Genomic DNA, 18,797 nt, shown 5'->3' with positions numbered 1-18,797 from the left:
CATTACTAATGTGTTGACCCAGGCACTCCTGACCTGCTGCAAACTGAATCTTGCTGTTCCTCCCTTCATCTCCTGAGTGGGTTTCTCTGCAAAATCTGTCTGCGCCAGCTTGACTAAAACACCTCCTTTGGAACTGTGGGCCACACACTGTGCAGCTCACTTTTTCTGCTCTGCTTCATTTCCTACTGAGTTGTTCAGCAACAACAGCAGCACAATCCCTCAGACCTCTTCTACACCTGGGGTTGCTCTGAAGGTTTTTTCCCCTGGTTGTATATGGATGTTACTCCCTGGGCTATTGGAATTTTTAGCAGCCTTGTTTCGAGGTGGTGGAGGTCTGGGTGATTCCACATGGGCCCCTGCACCTCTCTGCAGATTTTACTGCTTGGAGGCTGCCAGAAACCTGCACACGTAGGGACCATGCTGGCTTGGAATGCAGGACCTGCCCAGTGTACGAACTAGTGCCAAATGAGTTGTGGATTAGCTTCTCATCTAGCATGATTAGTCGCTGTCAGCTAAATTGCAAGCAGCCAGGCTTGGCTTGCAACAGAGTGCAAGTGTTCGTGTCTCTTGGAAGCACAACGTCACCCTCACGAGTGACCAAAAAGGCCCCATCCTCTTCAGTAAATTCAGCTCTTCTGCAAGGATTTTGAGAAGGCAACAGATTTTACCCATGACTGTCCCTGCCATTCTCTGGGTTATGACTGCTGTACCCATGGGCTGACAGGCTGTGCTAGACCTCTTCTCCAACCACTCTGGAAAAATGCTCTGTTTGCTAGAAGCCATTTGGTTTTAATTTTGACTGTACAGTTTGTGAAGGAAGCTAATGCTTTCACATGTCTTTGTTAGCACAGATGTGTAGGGAGCCTATGCCTGGACCCTGCTCCAGCTCTCAGAGGCAACATGGAGGATGGGCTGCCTTCCCTGGGCTGGGCATCAGCAGGTGCTATTTCAGTATTAGAAATAATATTCAGTAACAGCGCAGGGCTATTTCGAAATTGGAAATAACCTCCTGCTCATGCAATGCTGGGGTGCTGCAGCAGTGCACAGTGTCTTACAAGAACCTGCTACCATGGCTGGTTCTAATTTAGTGAGAAAAATATTTCACTTCATTCACTGAACACAGCCTTGTTAGATGAAAGGTGATTTGCAATGTGGTGTAGGAAATGCTGAACAGTGCAATCCAGATGTTGAAGATGATAAGGAAAGCTTGCAGAAATGTCAGGATATGCTGCACCATTCCCACCACTCTCCTCAGACCTGTGAGACAGTGGAGCTTATTGCTCTCTTATCAGCTGCATTCATATGAGAAAGGCATATGAAAGGCATCCAGCAGTGTTCCTCCAGCTGCTTGCAGGCAGGCTGGCTCATTCTGCCTCCAGCCCCTCTCACGATGGCACAGGTACATCCTGGACGGGGCACTTGGCACTTGTGAGGGAACGGAAAATGACCGCATTGCTGCCTTGTTTCCAAAGCAGAGTGGGAAGCCCTTCTCCTCCTCAGCTTCCCCCACACTTCTCAGCCACACAAGCCACAGTCTGTGGTGTGAATGGCTTCTGGAGCTCAGTGGCAGTTTGGTATTGACCAGCTCTTTCCAGAGCTGCCTGCAGGTCTATCAGTCCTTCTGCAGACAAGCAAACAGCTGTTAACCAGAGGAGACACCAGCCCTACTTCTGTTGGTAAAAGCCTCTGCTTAATCCCAGATTGTCTTCCTCCTTTGGTTATAAGCCTTCAGTTAGGCACCTTCCAGTTCCTCCTGTTGGCTAAGGACATGGGGCATTCACTGTGTTTGATTTCAGGCTCTCCCTGTTAGCACTGTGTACAGTTCATGCATTTGCCAAATGACTTAGCATACCAAGTTTCAGTTTTTCCCATCTGTATGTCCTTGGCATGCACTGCACTCTCGAGGGCTGCCAGAAATCAGACCAAAGGTGTCTTTTGCTTAATCAAGGTTCAGTTATCTAATTTTGCTAATCAAGGTTCAGCTGTCTAATTTTCCCACACCAGCCCTCTGGTGAGCACAGATGTGGCTGAGCAATTTTCTCCTGACACTTTGCTATCACTTTCACCTCTCACACATCACACCAAGTGCAGCTGGTCTCCCTCTCCCTGCTTGCAGGTTTGCTTTTGCTTTTGATTGCAGTCTGGAACATCACAGCTTGGCGTGGCCTGGCCTGAGACATCTGTGGCTTGCAGGGTCGGATACTCCTGATGGTAAGCAGAAACCTGGGACACAAAGGCCTGATGGAAATGCCCAGGGGTGGACAGCCTGCTAAGCTCACAGTGACACACTTTCCTGTCTGTAAGTACTTCTGCCTTCTGAGTGAAGTTCTCAGGCAAGACTATGAGTTTCTCTTGTAGTAGCTGAACTTCATGACCTAGTTTGATATCCTACAGCAATGTGCAACTGGTGATTGCCCTCAATTCACAATACCATTAAGAAGAGATAGCTTTGTGCCTTTTATAGATGAACTGCATATGTGTGGTGGAGGGTCTATTTGGATTTGTTTTAAGAAAGTAATCTTTCTATTTACTTGAAAGATTTTTAATAACAATTCTGTTTAAGTATCAATAAATTACAGTTAGTTGAGGACCAAATAATTACTTATACAAATGCTTCACAATCCTTAAGTGATTATGAAGTTTTTAAAATTAGTTTCCTTAGTAAAATGTAAGCCTGGATGCATCTTCCAGAATGGCTGACATGACTGATGCTCAGTAAGCTGCAGGTTTCATTTTGGTTGCAAGAACTTCATGTGCCATTTCATATAATAGAGAAATCTGAAATCTAAACAAGTATTGTTCTTTCTGATGAGCTGATCTGAGGGATGAGTGAAAGGACATGGCCTTTGTTCTGTCCTTCTCCTTGCTTCCTCTTGTCTGAATAGTCATATATCAATTGAACTGCCCCATCAGTGAACCTGTCAAGCAGAAGTTCAGGTGTCTTGGGTAGACCATCACTCATATTTGATATAGAGAGTTTGTTAGACAAGTCCTCAAAAAACTAAGTATTGATTTCTATGAATAAGAATAGGAAACAGATGGCATCAATTCCAAGTGGTAAAGTGGTTTTTAACTAGTCCAGTAACTAACGTTCTCAAATGCCTATAAAATATTACAGTTTTATCTTCGCAAAGATCAAAACAACAACTTTAAAGCACTTGCCAGGCATACACACCCATGTGTTCCAATAGATGACAGACTGAATGTATCCTTACAGTAATGGGACTGAACTTACCAGTTTCAAATTCCTCCCTGTACTCCTGCAGTGAAAAATGCCTAATGACTGCTCTGGTTGGGGTCCTTTTATTATTATTTTTATTACTATTTCTGTGGACCCAGTGTTACCTCAAATATGCTGCAGGTATTAAGAGAAGTCTGCAAGTCTGGGATCTGAGAGAGAGCCTGGTAAGGAAGCATTTCCTGAGAGGAAGGAGTAGGAAGCTTCTGGAGCCTCCCAGGTCTCCTTAAGTGTCTGAGTACGTCAGCATCTACTGCTGTTTAGATCAGTCTGCTTACTTATGAGTAACTGTATTAATTCCTAGAAAAATACAGGCAGAAGACAGACATGGCATGCCCAACACAGATTTGCACAAGCAGGCTCTGCACTGCAGCACAGTCTCTTAGGTTGTGTGTATGATGAGTAAGATGACTGAACCCATGGGAACTGCAGCACTGCCTAGCAGCAGGTGGAAATGCTGTGTGCCAGCTGCTGCAAACTCCAAAAACTAGCCTCAGCTGTACAGTTTATTCTGAAAACTGTTTTCCAGTTGTACAATTTATTCTGATGGCAGAGGAGGCCATTTGTCACAAGCTGGAATAAACCTTTTGGAGTCCACACTGTGTGGAGTTACAGTTGAGCTAATGCTTGCCCTTGTGCAAGATGCTGACTTTGATTAGTTGGTCTGCACAACAGCTGCTTCTGCTTTCTACAAACACTGCACACTGCTTTATAGTCTGTCTCTCTCTGGTGCCTGCTCCGAGAGCCAAACCCTGTGCCAGGGGAGGGGAATGTTGCTGTGTGTGCCAGGACTCTTGGCCCCTTTTACCTTACTGAAACTTGCCTGCCCAGGACATAGGCTTCTCTTTTGTTTCCCTGGTTTGTGTGTTACATGAATGGTTGTTTTTAAAAAGTCTAACCTTTTACTTAGCTTGATTGAAAAGTGTAATTTTGGCAGTGGAGATGGAAATATAAGAACACTTGAGAAATCTCTGGATCTGGTAATGGTACCCTTCCCCTGCATTCCCCATCAAAACAGCCTGGAGTTGAGTTTCTAGAAGCTCTATATATGAAGCTGAATGTCAGTGTCACCTCAAAAAATGTCACAGCAAAAACCCTGTACGAGGGATTTTTTTCTTTGATTTTAATCTTTCCCATTAGACTTTATGTATCTCCTGAAACAAAAAGAGAAGGAAAGAATGTCAGCTCTCTTTTGGTGGGTAGGCTTAGGTTGTAGAAGAATCAGCAAGTCACAGTTACTGACATTTGTGTAGAGATTTAAGAATTAGAAAACAGTCCTACCACAAGCAAGAGACAGACTTGGTGAAAATTTGAGATCCTGCTGCCTCTTTAGACACAAAAGCATTTAGCATTTACTTTTTGGATGTCCCATATTCAACTGACAGTGGTATCTGGACACCCTGGAGTTTGGATACCATAATTCCTGTAGGATTTCTGTGTCTGCTTCTGAGTATACTCAGGATGTCTCAGCACAGCTGGTGCTCTGACAATGTCATCCATCTCTGACAGTATCCTGTGGTTAAGTGTTCACTCATATCTTCTTTGCCCACATTTTCTGCAAGGCTTAATCCAGTTCCTAATCACTTGGCTCCTTCACAAAGCTTGTCCAGAAGAAGCGACTCCTTTTGTTCTGTGTCCCAGCTATAGTAGCATTTACAGAAGTTTATGAAGCACATTAAAAAAATTCCCTCTCTCTGCTATGGAACTGCAGCAGTCATGGTGTATCTTTCCTGAATTTTCTTATTGTCCTGCATTTTTTGCAGGAAAAGGAGCAGTGGTGACAGCTTATCTCGGTGATTTCCTCCTGCCATAGGCCTCTTGAACAGAAGGTTACAGCTTCCCAGAGCCAGGCAAAGCCAGTCCTGCTGTTGCAGGAGCAGCCTTGTCCTGCTACCTGCAAATGTATAGGGTAGATTGGATGTATGTTATTGTAGGGACCCAACTTTTAGCTGCTTTTCCACTGGTGGGGACAGGGAATTAGAGGATCTTGTTGCCCTTCTGACAAGGATCTTTCCCCCTGGAAGAGAGGGAACAAGCATGCCCTGCTCCCGGACAGGCAGCCCTGCAGTGTCTCAGTACATTCACTGTCTGATTTTCCCTTTAAAATGCAGTAAGAGTTCATCTGATTGCAAAGTACCTGCACTGCTAAAGGTGTGGCTTTATCTACAAAGTTGTTTTCTTGCACACCAGAAGTCATAGGCAAAGCAAAGGTTGGAGGGGAAGGAAAACCCCTGGCTGAACTGTGGAATGGGAAGTGCAAGCTTTTTGGGACAAACCAGCTCCGAGGCACCATGGTGAGCTTCCCACTTCCCCATGCCTCCAAGGCAGCTGGGTGAGGCTCTTGTTCTGCATGTGATTTGCAAGGCTTGCTGAGCCAGCCCTAGTGTGGCTGCATGAGACCAGCAGCTTTCCCATCCCTTCCTTCCCTGCTAGAGGTGTCCTTCACTCCTGATAGGCTCCCAGGGAGGTTTTACTCCTCTTTGGATGGCAAGAATTTGGCCTGAGTAAGGCAGATCCTTGGAAAGACAAAGCAAGGTCTATTAATCATTGTCCATTTCTTTATTTATTTTGGGTATTTCCTGGTTTCAGTGTTGTACAATGTTTACCAAGGACGAGCAGCCAAAGTAAACCACACGAATGAAAAATTGCAAATGAAAGAGCCAGCAGCACGGCACAGCTGGTCCCATGCCTCCGAGGGCTTCAGTTGTTTCAGATTAGGTGCACACTTGGCATTCTCCTGCAAATATGCCTGCAAGGAATCATCCTGGAACAAACCTGCCTCCATGCACAGCAACTGACAGAAAGCTGAGGCAGGTCTGGAAAGACTCTCTAGCAAGAGAGGGGATTAATGTGCCTGCTTGTTAACTCTGGCAGAGTGTGCAGTCGTCATTGTGCCAGCAGAGCTTGGGAGAGCAATTGGAGAGGGATTATTTTATGATTGGTGGCATTCCTGGGGGATGGGGCATTTATCTGGGGCCTTCCTGCAAGGAGTAAAAAGCAGAGGGGAGCACAAAGCAGCTCCTTTCACAAATGGCAGACTGTTTCGACGTGAGGAGCCAAAACGGATGGAAACGTTCCCTTCTCCCTTAATCCAGTTGCAGACCTGACTCACCCTGACTGAGTTTCTGGTATCAATGTTGTCCTGTTACTCTGTGAGAAGTTATGAGCTCACAGATTTCTTGTCCAGAAAACCAGCCTGCCAGCTCCTTGCTGAGTTCCCCCTGAAAAGAAAAGGCTGCCCAGCCAGGAGGCAGGATTTTTCCACCTGCAGAAACAGGGAACAAGCCAAACTCATTCACAGGCTGTGCTTCATCATGAGAAGTATGAGAAATACTTTTTTTTACAGAAAAATTGAGACCACTGAACAGTAGGGGAGAAGAGTCCAGCCAACCTTTACTTTATCCATCCCTTCTCCCATTATTTACTGCATTTTTGTTAGTGACTCTTGAAAAATTCTGTTCAGCTGGAAGGCCTTGCAAATATCAGAGGGGACACTGTCAGAGGCAAACATGGAGGCACCAGAGAGATCGCCAAGAAAGATGCCGCTCAACAGAGAGTTGTACATCTCAGTATGTTCTGCCTGGCCTTTCAGTCCCAGATGTGAGCTGGGAACAAAGAGTTCAAGGAATGAACCCCAGAGAAATAAAGTACTCCAAAGAACAGAATTTAGAGAAATTTGTTGACACTATTAATCATGGAACATTCAGGAAATTAATTTTAAATGATGTCATAAAAATAGCACATGAAAGAAGTGTAAATGTAACATAATTTATATAAATAGAAAAGAATATTTATGCTGACACTAGTGTAAGTTACAAGCTGAAAACAAACCAGTTGGCCAGTCTGTTGGGCAGACATTGGATAAAAAGACCCAAAGAAACAAAGATCCTCTTGTGCCCACAGGTGCAAACTTCACAGTGAGTTATGTGTTGAAGGACTGGAATCAGATTTGATACAAGGTAGGAGAGTGCATCTAATTTGATGTTCTTTCCTATGTCAAAGCAGATGTAAGGTAGACAAATTCTATTACCTTGTGGCTATCTCTCCACCAGCTTATTCTGGTCCTGCAGTTCAGAGCTATGGAGATCTAGCTGTGGAGCTATGTAGTTTCAGCTATGGAGAAGGAATTTGGCTGTTATTTGCTGAATTTTTACCTATATTTTCTCTGATTCTTCTTCCTTTGACAACCCTTCTGTCCAAAAGCTGTGAAATGCAGAGAAATTTACTTGAAAGCATGAGTTACAATGCTTTCCATACTTACTGAGATATTCACAAGTGTTTTTGGCATTGCTACAGCCCTCATTTTCATTGCTACAGCACTGCCATGCTCTTCCTGGCACATCCACGTAACTTACTCGGGATGTTGGAGAGACATTCAGCTCAAAGTTTGTACATATAGGTATTTCAGAGCAGTAGAAAACGCCTTGGTTTTGAGGTTGATCATCATGGCATGTGTTTCTTTCTGTAGATAGTGTAATAGAGACAAAAAGGCATCTGGCAGCACAGGCACAAGTTACATGGTCTTTTCTGAATCTGTCATTACTAAACTGGTACTGTTACAGTCAAGAAAACTTACAGAAGAGCAAGAAAAGCAATCTGAGGATAATTTAGAAGGAATGATTAAAATAGCTAAGTGTGTGCTTGAAAATCAGCTTGGACAGTCTGTTTTCAATCATGTTCAAATTCAGAAATTCAGAGAATGGCCCAATATTGGAACTAGCTTATTATTTGAAGATGGTCTGGTGGCCCTATCAGAAACCACACACATTTAAAATACTTACTGACATCTTTTTATGATCAGGCTTTTTCAGTAAAAATTATGTTTTCATGCATGTTTACAACTCGGTTGAAGTCAAGCTTCTAAAAAGTTTGTTTTAAAATTATACAATTGCAAAAGAAGGCAATAGAAACAATCCCTGCAAGAGACTCACAAAACATGCTTTTTTTCCAGTGAGTGAAAAAAACCCTAGGAAGTAGTACCTTAGATATTTTTGTGTTTCTAAGAAATGTGGCATACTGATTGATAGGCTATAAATCCAGAAAAGCAGATGCACTGAAGAAAGAACTTCTGAAGTATTGAATAGCTAAGAAAAAAAGATTTGGAATTGCCTAGTTTTCTCTTTCTGAAACCCACTGTCATGTCTAAAATATTTCATGGTATCAGATACAGGGGGAGAGAGCAGCTGAATGCAAAGCCTGAACTACCTGTGCAAAATACATCCTGGCATTATCTTTTTTGGAACAAATACAAAAATCTTGATATTTTTATTGTACATGATAATGATCTGCTTCATTTCCTGCTCAGATTCTTGCCCAACTGTTAAACACAATTGTTTTTCTATTGTATAACAAGCAGTTAAATATGTATCTCTGCATCCCAGCAAAGTGCTTTCCACCTCCATACAGGAAACAAACTGGTTCTGCAATGACTTGGTCCCATTCCCAGGAATGTTTCCCTTCCATTAAAAAATACTCAAAGAAACAAAATCCCCAAAACAAAACAGGAAAAAGAAAACACTTTTTTCAGCCTATTAGCACTAGTTAGGCATAAGCACAAAATATGTCCATGCATTCCTCTGAATGAGGCAAGACTAGGTTTGCTGGACCTTCCCACACTGGAATGCACCAACATGCGTGTCCCTTTGCCCAGCCTCTCTTGAAGGAGCTTTTGCTTGGAGCTGAGCAAAGCTTTTTTCCTCCTGATGGGAAATTCTGGTGCCAGGATGTTAAACCCCAACTTCCTCACAACAGCCTGCCAGTGATGGCTTGCACCCGCTGGGCTGTGACAGGGTATTTTCTCTCCTGGTGAGATGAAATGAAGCAGAAGCTGTCCAAACAGCAAGTAAAAGAGATCCCATTCCTCTCTGGTCCCAACCCTGCCTCCCTGGTATTGCAGCTTGCAGCTTAGGAGCCCATAGCCATAAGTGTTTGTGGCTCTGTCCAAAATCCTGCAAAATCTTTGTTTGGGAACAGGAATGGCACCTCTTCTTTTAAAAACTGGAAATATGGCTTAGGTGTACAAACATCATTCTGGACAGCCCATATTAGATGACCTCTAGGTCTAACAGCCTAGGATAAAGCAAAGCAAACTGAACCACACAAAGAGTGAGATAGATGTAGAGCAAAGAAAAAAGTTAGTTCAAAACACTGAGTGGTACTTGAGAAAGCTACACAGAAGTATTTCCTGAAGACCTCCAAAAAAATTTAACAACCAGCTTTGTACGTTGATAACGTTGTACCAATCAACATTATGAAAATTGCAGAAAATATGATTTCTAGATTATGTCTGTTTTTAGGGGATGGATCACCAGCAGCAGCAAGCTGGGAGCCTACCTGCCCAAGCACATTTGGGTTGAACTCTGAGCTCCCAGTACCATATGAGTTGTCTCAGAGTTCTTATCTCGGAATAAAAAATATGTGTGGCGATAACAGGATTTTGTGTGTTTGTCACAGTGGTCTTCAGAACAGGGTGTCAAAACTCGCCTTTTTTTCCACTGTATTACTGGAAAAGATATATTTACTGTATATCCTAATATTTCTGTAAGAAACAAGTTTTTTCACTGTACCTAAAAGGGAAGATAAGAAAGGAACTGTGTTGTCCAGCTTTGCCTTGCATGTAAGCTGTTTCCTGTTGAAGCAGTTTCCTTGGGAGTCAAGAACTCACCCAAAATATTTTGGCAGAGATTACATGTTTTCTCTTGTTGAGTCACGCTGTTACAACTACTCTAGAAAAATGAAACTTTCCATATCATTAAGATAACTTTTGGTGTCTTAGCGTGCAAACTTCCCTGCAAGATGCTCCTCAATTAAGGTAGAAAATCAATGTTGTGTTTTTCTGACTGAAAGTTTTCAGGAAGGATATGACAAAAATAAATCCACAACTCTGCTTCCTTGGCACAGGCAGTGCTGTAGGCTGGCTGCTGAATGACTAACCAGTTATATCATTAACATGCTCTGCTACAACTGCAGGATTGCCCAGAAGAAAAACCAAAATAATTGGGTCCTTTGCAGTTAAACTTCAAGTCTGAAGATCTAACCAGAGGATTGAGCAGCTGGCAGGATAGGCCTGATACAGAACACAGGAAAATTAAAATGGTTTACTTTTTGTTATTGTGTACCTTTTTGTTGTAGCTTGAAGATGAATATCTGAAGCTCTGCAAGACAGATTAAAGCACAGGCACCAGCAGTGCACACAAAGAATCTATTCCCAGGCCCATGAAAGGATGCCAAGCCATTCTGCTTTCAATTACGTGAGTATTATACCTCCTGCTCCAAAGACTGCAAGGACAGATTTGACTTTTGGCTTTTCCTTGCCGTCGCTTTCTGGGGACACTTAGGGTAAGCATCCCAGGTTCAGCCTGCCTGACACTGCTGCAGCCAAGCTGACATACCGACACATCCTGGTTTCCAGTGGTAAGTATGAGGAAGCAGTTTTGTGCTGTTTACAAAGATTTGGAAAGTGTGCTTTCTGCTTGCATCACAGGCTGGTCAATAGTTTCATTCCTCCCTCCCTTTTCTACTGCTTCTGCTTTTTATTTGAGGCAGGGATCTGGGACTTGGGTTAGGTCCCTTCTGCACTGCTCACTTGTCCTTTCTCAGCAGAAAAGCAACAGGCAGCTCTCAGTGTGGACACTGACATAGAAAAGGAAAGAGAGGAAGTGGGCGGGGAATGCAGGATCCTTCTGTGTGAGACTGGGAAGGGGAAGTGCTTAAAGAGGGCATCATGCCCAGTTTGGGTACTTCCTTTGCTGCTGTTGGATAAAGGGGAACATTTAAAGCAAGAAAGCTTCAAACATAATTGCCACATCTCTATCTTATCCCCATCTACTGCTGGTAAAGGCTCATGCAGTGTCTCTGCTTGGAACATCTGCAGTTACAAAGGCACAGCTTTGTTGCAGAACCATGTGCTTCTCTTAGGAAAACGTAGTGTAGGTGGAGGCATGGGACTTGTTTTAAACAGTATTAAAGAGGAAGGTTAATTATAGCATAAACTTGGAAGGGAAGAGAAAGCACCTAAAAGGTGCATCTTTGTTCAATGCCAAACATGCAGTTACTCTGGAGGAAAAGCAGTTGAAGAGTATTCTCATCTTAAAAGACAGCAGCTTTCTCCTTCTTTAGAGTCTTTGATTTCAAGAAGTTTTGAGCCATGCTGCACCTCAATTTGAAAGGTAATGCTCTGGGAGGCAGGTGGCTGGTACCTTGTTTGTGTGCGTGGAGCAGCTTGTGGAGAGCATTTTTGCACATCCTCAAACCTCCCTGAGTCTGGGTAATGCAATAAACTCTGACAATCACCCTGACATTTCTTGGCATTTTAAGCAGCTTGCTGAAATGGACTGTTTGGTTTGTGAACTGTGGCGTAGTCACACCAGTGACTTCTTTTTCTGAGAGAAACCAGAAGGCTGGCCCAGTGTAGATCCATCTGTGATGAGAGGTGGCTGAGCCTGTATGTTAGGAAAAAGTGTCTTCTTCTGAAAAAATAGCTGGTACATACCTCAATTCACCACAAATGCGTGGTGATGAAGCTGTAACAGATAGAAGAGAGTGCCCATTTCACACTGAATCATGTACATGCTCTTCTTCTCCAAAACTCTTCTCAAATTAACTAAATTTTTTTACTGTATCGGAGAGGTGCAGTTTTGAAGACAAAAATATACAGTAACATGTCTCATTAAACATACTTGACCCTCTCTTTGTAATGACTGGCAAGATTTATTTCCCTTCTTTATTTCCAGAGTTAATATTTTGAAAACTGAAGTCTTCCCTGTTGAAGAGCAAGAATCATTTCAGCTGCTAGAGGGAAGAGGTGGCTTTGGGGAAGTTGATGACATCCTTTCACTAAAAGACTATTTCCCTTCTTCTCTTTGCCCCACATCTTTGCCTCTATTTTTCAATGTTATGCTCATCAGCTACCCTCTGTAGTAGTCAGAAAATACAAGGGTATCTCAGTCTTCCAATTTCTTTTTCTCTTAACCTAATGTGCAATGGTCATGTCAGTGCAGTGGGACTGAAGGTTGCTATGAGGTGCATTTGGGCTCTCTGTGCGCTTTGCCACCTTTGATCACACAGATGCTTCTGTGGGCCCTCTGACAAGTGGCGAGAATCAGTCCATCTGTCTGCTCTCAGGCAGGTACTTCTTGGTGCAAGAGGTCAGGAAAAGGTAACAATTTCTGAACACAGAAAAGAAATGGTAACTGCAATAGGCATGTTAGTGTTTGAATTTAAAGGACTTGCCTTTCAGAGCTGGTAGGATGACTCCCTGCCCCTTTGTGCAAACAGCATGCTTGGCTATTTCACCAACCATGTATTACTTCAGTCAGGTTAAAATGAAGGCCATCAAACCTCCTCTCTCAAAATTGCCTTTGATGTTTACAGAGAGATACTTTGCTTCAGACTGTGTCTTCTGCTTCAGAGAGAATATCATTCCTGTTATTCATTTTCTGTTGACAACATGACTGTAGTGTCCTAGGATATAAAGGATGCTGAGTGTTTCTATAGTACACTCCTTGACTAAGCAATTTGACTCCAACACTTAATATAATACATGCATCACTCTATATATTGATAATGTTTCACAGACTTACATAAGTTGGTTGAGCTGAGATGTTCTGTTTCTCAGCGCAGTGAACAACCCCCAGTGCCTACCAGACAAAAAGTATCAGAAGTAGAGACACAGGGAGATGAATGCAGTCTGCCTGGGAACTATTTCTGCACTTAATAGTGGAGGAAGTGATTGTGAAAGAATGACTTGCGCAAAATGGTTGCATCAGCCTTTCCAGCAATGGGAGTTGACTGACAAAAAGAAGAGACTGACACTAAATTTTATCTTTCAAAGACGAGAGTTCAACTACAATCTCTTCTCATTTTTTGTGCCCCCAGTCAGCAGCAATGGTAGAATTGGTTGAAAGTGAGTTTGAAGGGTGAGCCATACATGCTGGACAATCCTGGGCTCTTCAGAAGCCATGGTTTCCTCAGGGGAGCCACCACTAGAGAGGAGATGCAAACTCTTATGATTCACTGGCTGCCTAGATAAAGGATACTGGGAAACTGGGAACATGAAGTTTTGTGTGAAGAGAACAATATTTTGAGGCTGAAATATTTTCTCACTTCGGGACTATCACCTCATCAGACCTGCCAAAAATTTCCAGCTTTTGTTGTGCTTGCAGGTATGAAGTGACCATTCAGATGCCTTGACCAGCACACAAGGAGACTGAAACACAGCATGCAGTACACAAGGTAAGTACTTAACCCCTGCTTATTCAGGGTTTATGGGTAGTGTTCATCTGCACTACTGGAACTGTTTGTGGTTCAAACTTGGTGAAGTGTTCTTTGGCACCTGTGGCAGGAAACACAGCCCTTCTTTACATTAAAATCAGTATTGTTCTAATTATATCCACTGTTTATAGGGTGACAGTAACATCTATATCCCATCTATTACTGGTGTTGTTTTACAGAAAAGTCTGATAGGCTTCATTTCATATCAGGTTGTTCTGCCTTTCCAGTAAAGAATGTGAATTGCTTACACAGTGTGCAAAAGGTGTGGCAAGAGCTCTGCTTTTAGAAGCCCTGAGGCTGGTGAGACTCCATGCAGGGGACCCTCAGATCTCTTCCAGGAAAGTTTGTGCTGTTGGAAACCTCAGCCCACTGGAAGGGCTGAGAGGGAGAGCAGGCTCTGTTTGGGCTTCTGCCTGCCACGTAGCCATACAGAATGGGCAGGCTGATGCTGCACGGGCTGTGAGAGTTTGTAATCATAGAATCACAGAACATTTTGGTTAAAAAGGCCCTTAAGACAATGGAGTCAAACCATTAACCAAATACTGCCAAACCTACCACTAAACTATGTCCCAAAGCACCATGTCTGCATGTCTTTTAAATACTTCCAGGGATGGTGACTCCACCACTTCCCTGGGCAGTCTGCGCCAGTCCTTGACTGCCCTTTCTGTGATTTTTTTCCTAATATCCAGTCTAAACTTCCTTTGGTGCAACTTGAAGCCGTTTCCTCTTTTCCTATCGCTTGTTACCTGGGAGGAGCGACTGACCCCACTCACTACACTGACCCCCACTGACTACAGACTCATTTCAGGCAGTTGTAGAGAATGATAAAGTCCCCTCTGAGCCTCTATTTCCTCCAGGCTAAACAACTATATCTCCCACAGCTGATTCTCTTAAGACTTACAGTCTAGACTCTGCCCCAGCTCCATTGCTCTGCTCTGCACAGGCTCCAGTACCTCAATGTCCTCCTTGAAGTGAGAGGACCAGAACTGAACACAGGATTTGAGGCGTGACTTCACCAGTGCCGAGTACATGGGGAGTGGTCCTGTTAGTCACACTCTTTCTGATCCAGGCCAGGATGCCATTGGCCTTCTTAGCCACCTGGACATATACTGGATATTCAGCTGCCTGTTGACCAGTACCTCCAGATCCTTTTCTGCTGGGCAGCTTCCCAGCCGCTCTGACCACAGCATTTAGTGCTGCATGGAGTTGTTGTGACCCAAGTGCAGCACATGGTACTTCATTCTGTTGAGTTTCATCCAGTTGGCCTCAGGCCATGGATCCATCCAATCCAGATCCCTCTGTAGACCCTCCTTACCCTACAGCAGATCAACACTCCCACCCAATTTGGTGTGGTCTGCAAACTGAGTGTGCACTCATTTCCCTCATTCAGATCATTGATGATCTAACCATCTTCCCCTATTTGGAGCTGAAACATCCAGCTGTAACTTCTTTGCTGAGAGGGAGCATAATGTGAGAGGTGAAAGAGGTGAGAGCCACAGAAAAGCAGGATACTAAGAATGGTCCTTTATGGCTCTTGACAAGTGATATGGCTGTACTCCAGGGATGAGCAACACACCATGGTTGCAGGTCTGAGAAGGTCAAGTAGGAGAGGAAGACTAACATCACAGGATAGCATTTTAAAAAAATTAATCTGAGATTATTAAAAAAGTGGTGCAGCATTTCAAAAGTTTTCAGCTGCTGTTTGAAATTAAAATTTGAACCTACCGTCTCTTTTTTCTGTTTCCTACAGCAAAATGTCCATCCAAGCAGACCACAAATCAAGAACTACACACACCTGGCAAGTGTTGGCCATCTACATGGCCTTAGCTGCAAGCCTCTCCGAGCAACAAGCACTGAAGCAGACTTGTCCTTCATGCGATGCCACTCAGCTTTGCAACTGCTCCTCCATGGGCTTGGAATTCATTCCCCCTGGGCTCACAGCCAAAATCACAGGGTTAAACCTGGCTCACAACAGGATAAAGCACATCCAATCCCAGGACCTGAAGCAGGCTGTGAACCTGAGAACCCTGCTGCTGCAGTCCAACAAAATCAGCTCCATAGAGGAGGACTCCTTTCAGTCCCTGGAAAAACTGGAGCTCTTGGACTTATCAAATAACAGCTTGGCTCACTTGTCCCCTGTGTGGTTTGGGCACCTTTTTTCACTCCAGCACCTCCATCTTCAAGGCAATTCCTACAGAGACCTGGGGCAGAGCCCCCCCTTTTCTAGGCTGAGGAACCTGAGCTCCCTCCACCTGGGCAACCCGCAGTTCTCCGTGATAAGGCAAGGGAACTTTGAGGGCATTGAGTTTCTGCACAAGCTGTGGATTGATGGTAGCAATCTCAGTCAGTATGAGCAGGGAAGTTTGAAATCAATTAAGCAGATTAATCACATGATCATAAACCTAAGAAATAGTAATATATTCTCAGAAATTGTTAGGGACCTTGTGTACTCTGTCACTTGGCTGGAAGTGGCAGAAATAGAATTACCGGTTGAAAAAAAAAGCTTGGTGCAGAATTCTAGACGTCCTTTTAGGCTGCAGAAACTCACATTTAAAGAAGCTTTATTCACAGATCAAACTATCAGCCGAACAATAGTGTCACTGAAGAAAATCACCTCTTTAAAAGAGTTACAGGCAATCAATTGTGTGCTTGAGGGGAAGGGAAACTGGAACACTGCAGAAATTGCAAGGAGTGGACAAAGTTTTGTTGAAACCATAACGATAATAAAGGCAGTGATTCAGAATTTTCATTTGTTTTTTGACCTGAAAGGCATGGAGTCACAAATAAACAAACTAAAAAGACTCACTATCACAAGCTCTTATGTTTTCATGGTACCATGCGAACTTGCAAGAAATTTTTCATCACTTCTGTATCTGGACTTTCATGAAAATTTGCTTGCAAATAATCGTTTAAATGAGACAATCTGTGAAGGTTCCTGGCCTTCATTGCAAACTTTAAATTTAAGTCAGAACTCTTTAAAATCTCTGGAGCTGACTGCAGTGTATATATCTCGACTACCCAAATTGATTAATCTTGACATTAGCCAAAATACTTTTCTTGAGATTCCAGGGGAGTGTACATGGCCAACACACCTGAAATATTTAAACCTGTCCAGCACTCACATTCCTAAAGTAACACGCTGCATTCCTCAATCACTAGAAGTGTTGGATGTCAGTGGCAACAACCTGAAGGAGTTTGGACTGCAGCTCCTATCTCTGAAGGAGCTGTACCTCACAAGAAACCAGCTGAAAACGCTGCCGGGTGCCGCCCGCATTCCAAACTTGGTGTCCTTGTCCGTCAGAAGAAACAAGCTGAACAGTTTCTCCAAGGAGGAGTTTGAGTCCTTCAGGAGAATGGAGCTGCTGGATGCCAGTGACAACAACTTCATCTGCTCCTGTGAGTTCCTCTCCTTCGTCCACCACGAGGCCGGGCTAGCGCAGGTGCTGGTGGGGTGGCCGGACAGGTACGTGTGTGACTCTCCGCTGGCGGTGAGAGGGGCGCAGGTTGGCGCCGTGCGCCTCTCCCTGATGGAGTGCCACAGGTCCCTGGTGGTGTCGTTGATCTGCGTCCTGGTGTTCCTGGTCGTGCTGCTGCTGGTGGCCGTCGGCTACAAGTACCACGTGGTGTGGTACCTGCGGATGACGTGGGCGTGGCTGCAGGCCAAGCGGAAGCCCAAGCGCGCCCCGCCGAAGGACGTCTGCTACGACGCCTTTGTCTCCTACAGCGAGAACGACTCCGAGTGGGTGGAGAACACCATGGTGCGGGAGCTGGAGCAGGCCTGCCCTCCCTTCCGCCTCTGCCTGCACAAGCGGGACTTTGTGCCGGGGAAGTGGATCGTGGACAACATCATTGACTCCATTGAGAAGAGCCGCAAAACGCTCTTTGTGCTGTCCGAGCACTTTGTGCGGAGCGAGTGGTGCAAGTACGAGCTGGACTTCTCGCATTTCCGCCTTTTTGATGAGAACAACGACGCGGCGATTCTCATCCTCCTGGAGCCCATCCAGAGCAAAGCCATTCCCAAGAGGTTCTGCAAGCTGCGGAAGATCATGAACACAAAGACCTACCTGGAGTGGCCTGCTGGTGAACAACAGCAGCAGGTGTTTTGGGAAAATTTGAAAGGAGTCTTGAAACCATAAAAGTCAGCAGTCCCCATTTCAACCCATTTCCACAAAAGGCAGTATATCACTGTTTCTTGCTGCTAAAATTCTTTCTTATTTTTCTTTTTAACTGCAACTGGCTTTGTTTTATGTAGAGATAATTGTCATTTTACCCACTGGAAAAGGCCTGTTTTAGCCTTTCCATTGATTTGATGCTCTGATCTTTAAAAGTCCCTGCGAATAACCCTGATATTTGGAAACCATGTTGGACTCCATATACTTTTCTAAGTACATTTTGCTGAGTGTGGGGTATTTCTGTACTTTTTACTCCTGTTACCGCTTTCCCCAACTGGTTTCTAACAATGCCATTGTAATTTTCAAATGAAATTAAACACCATGAGCTTTAATCAATATTTCCGTGTGTCCATTTCTTTCTGGGTATGCTTGTTTTTCTCTTCATGATCACCACCACTTTTCTTTCTACGTACCCACAGAAATAGCTGAAGCCTTCTATTTTTGGATGTCAGACTGTGTTTCTAATGTGTGGGCTAGATGGTGTTGCAGACTGGCTCAGTTTTAAGTTTTGCTCTTCTACTTTGCAGAGCATATTTATGTAATCACTGGGCCATGCAAGTCTGACAGTTCTACCTACCTTCCTTTGTAGTCGGTGAAGAAAATCACAGGGATAAGAGGCAGTTCATCTCTCTACTTCAGTGCGAGGTATCTTCTAGAATTACCATATTGCTTTCCACTGATTACAAACGAAGTCTAGACAAGCAGGTAGATACAGATGTTTACATTAAGGTAGTCAGTCTCACACTGAGTGCTTGGATTTCTTGTGTTTTGGAATTTCTTATGGGAACCTGAAATTGTCTCTGAGGAGATAAAGTTAGGTGTGATTTCTCTAACTCAACTCATTTTCATGTTCCCCATTGCTTGTTTTGCTGGAGTTTAAGTACAGGAAAGTCTACATCTTGATTAAATTTTAGACATGCAATTGTTTTGTGGTGAAATACTAAAGCATTGGTGTATGGACTGACTAAGTATTTGAAAAATAGCAAAATTTGTGTATATTTTCTGTTGCTATATTTATACATCTTCACGTATATATGTGTGTATATGTGCTTTTATAAATGTGTATATATTCACACTCCCCTGTGTATGTGTACATGTGTCTACACGAGATAATT

General features: G+C 43.8%; 1 protein-coding gene across 5 annotated transcripts; it reads left to right on the top strand.

The window, feature by feature from the left end:
* The first annotated feature begins 9,999 nt into the window (after positions 1 to 9,999).
* On the top strand, positions 10,000 to 17,994 carry LOC135446672 (toll-like receptor 2 type-1). 5 transcript variants are annotated; one of them, XM_064710814.1, is made up of 4 exons: positions 10,000 to 10,049; positions 10,370 to 10,488; positions 13,402 to 13,471; positions 15,261 to 17,994. In XM_064710814.1, exons 3-4 carry the CDS (start codon positions 13,458 to 13,460, stop codon positions 17,644 to 17,646), a joined length of 2,400 nt encoding a protein of 799 aa, XP_064566884.1. In that variant the 5' UTR covers positions 10,000 to 10,049; positions 10,370 to 10,488; positions 13,402 to 13,457; the 3' UTR covers positions 17,647 to 17,994. The 5 variants fall into 5 exon arrangements, with proteins under 5 accessions (XP_064566884.1, XP_064566885.1, XP_064566888.1 ...); XM_064710815.1 differs by lacking the exons at positions 10,000 to 10,049; positions 10,370 to 10,488 and adding an exon at positions 10,525 to 10,651; XM_064710818.1 differs by lacking the exons at positions 10,000 to 10,049; positions 10,370 to 10,488 and adding an exon at positions 10,556 to 10,576.
* Positions 17,995 to 18,797: the final 803 nt, after the last annotated feature.

Source organism: Zonotrichia leucophrys, chromosome 4 (assembly GCF_028769735.1).
Source record: "Zonotrichia leucophrys gambelii isolate GWCS_2022_RI chromosome 4, RI_Zleu_2.0, whole genome shotgun sequence".
Lineage (NCBI taxonomy): Eukaryota > Metazoa > Chordata > Aves > Passeriformes > Passerellidae > Zonotrichia > Zonotrichia leucophrys.
The sequence above is the reverse complement of the archived record's forward strand: the minus strand, read 5'-3'. Positions and strand labels throughout refer to the sequence as shown.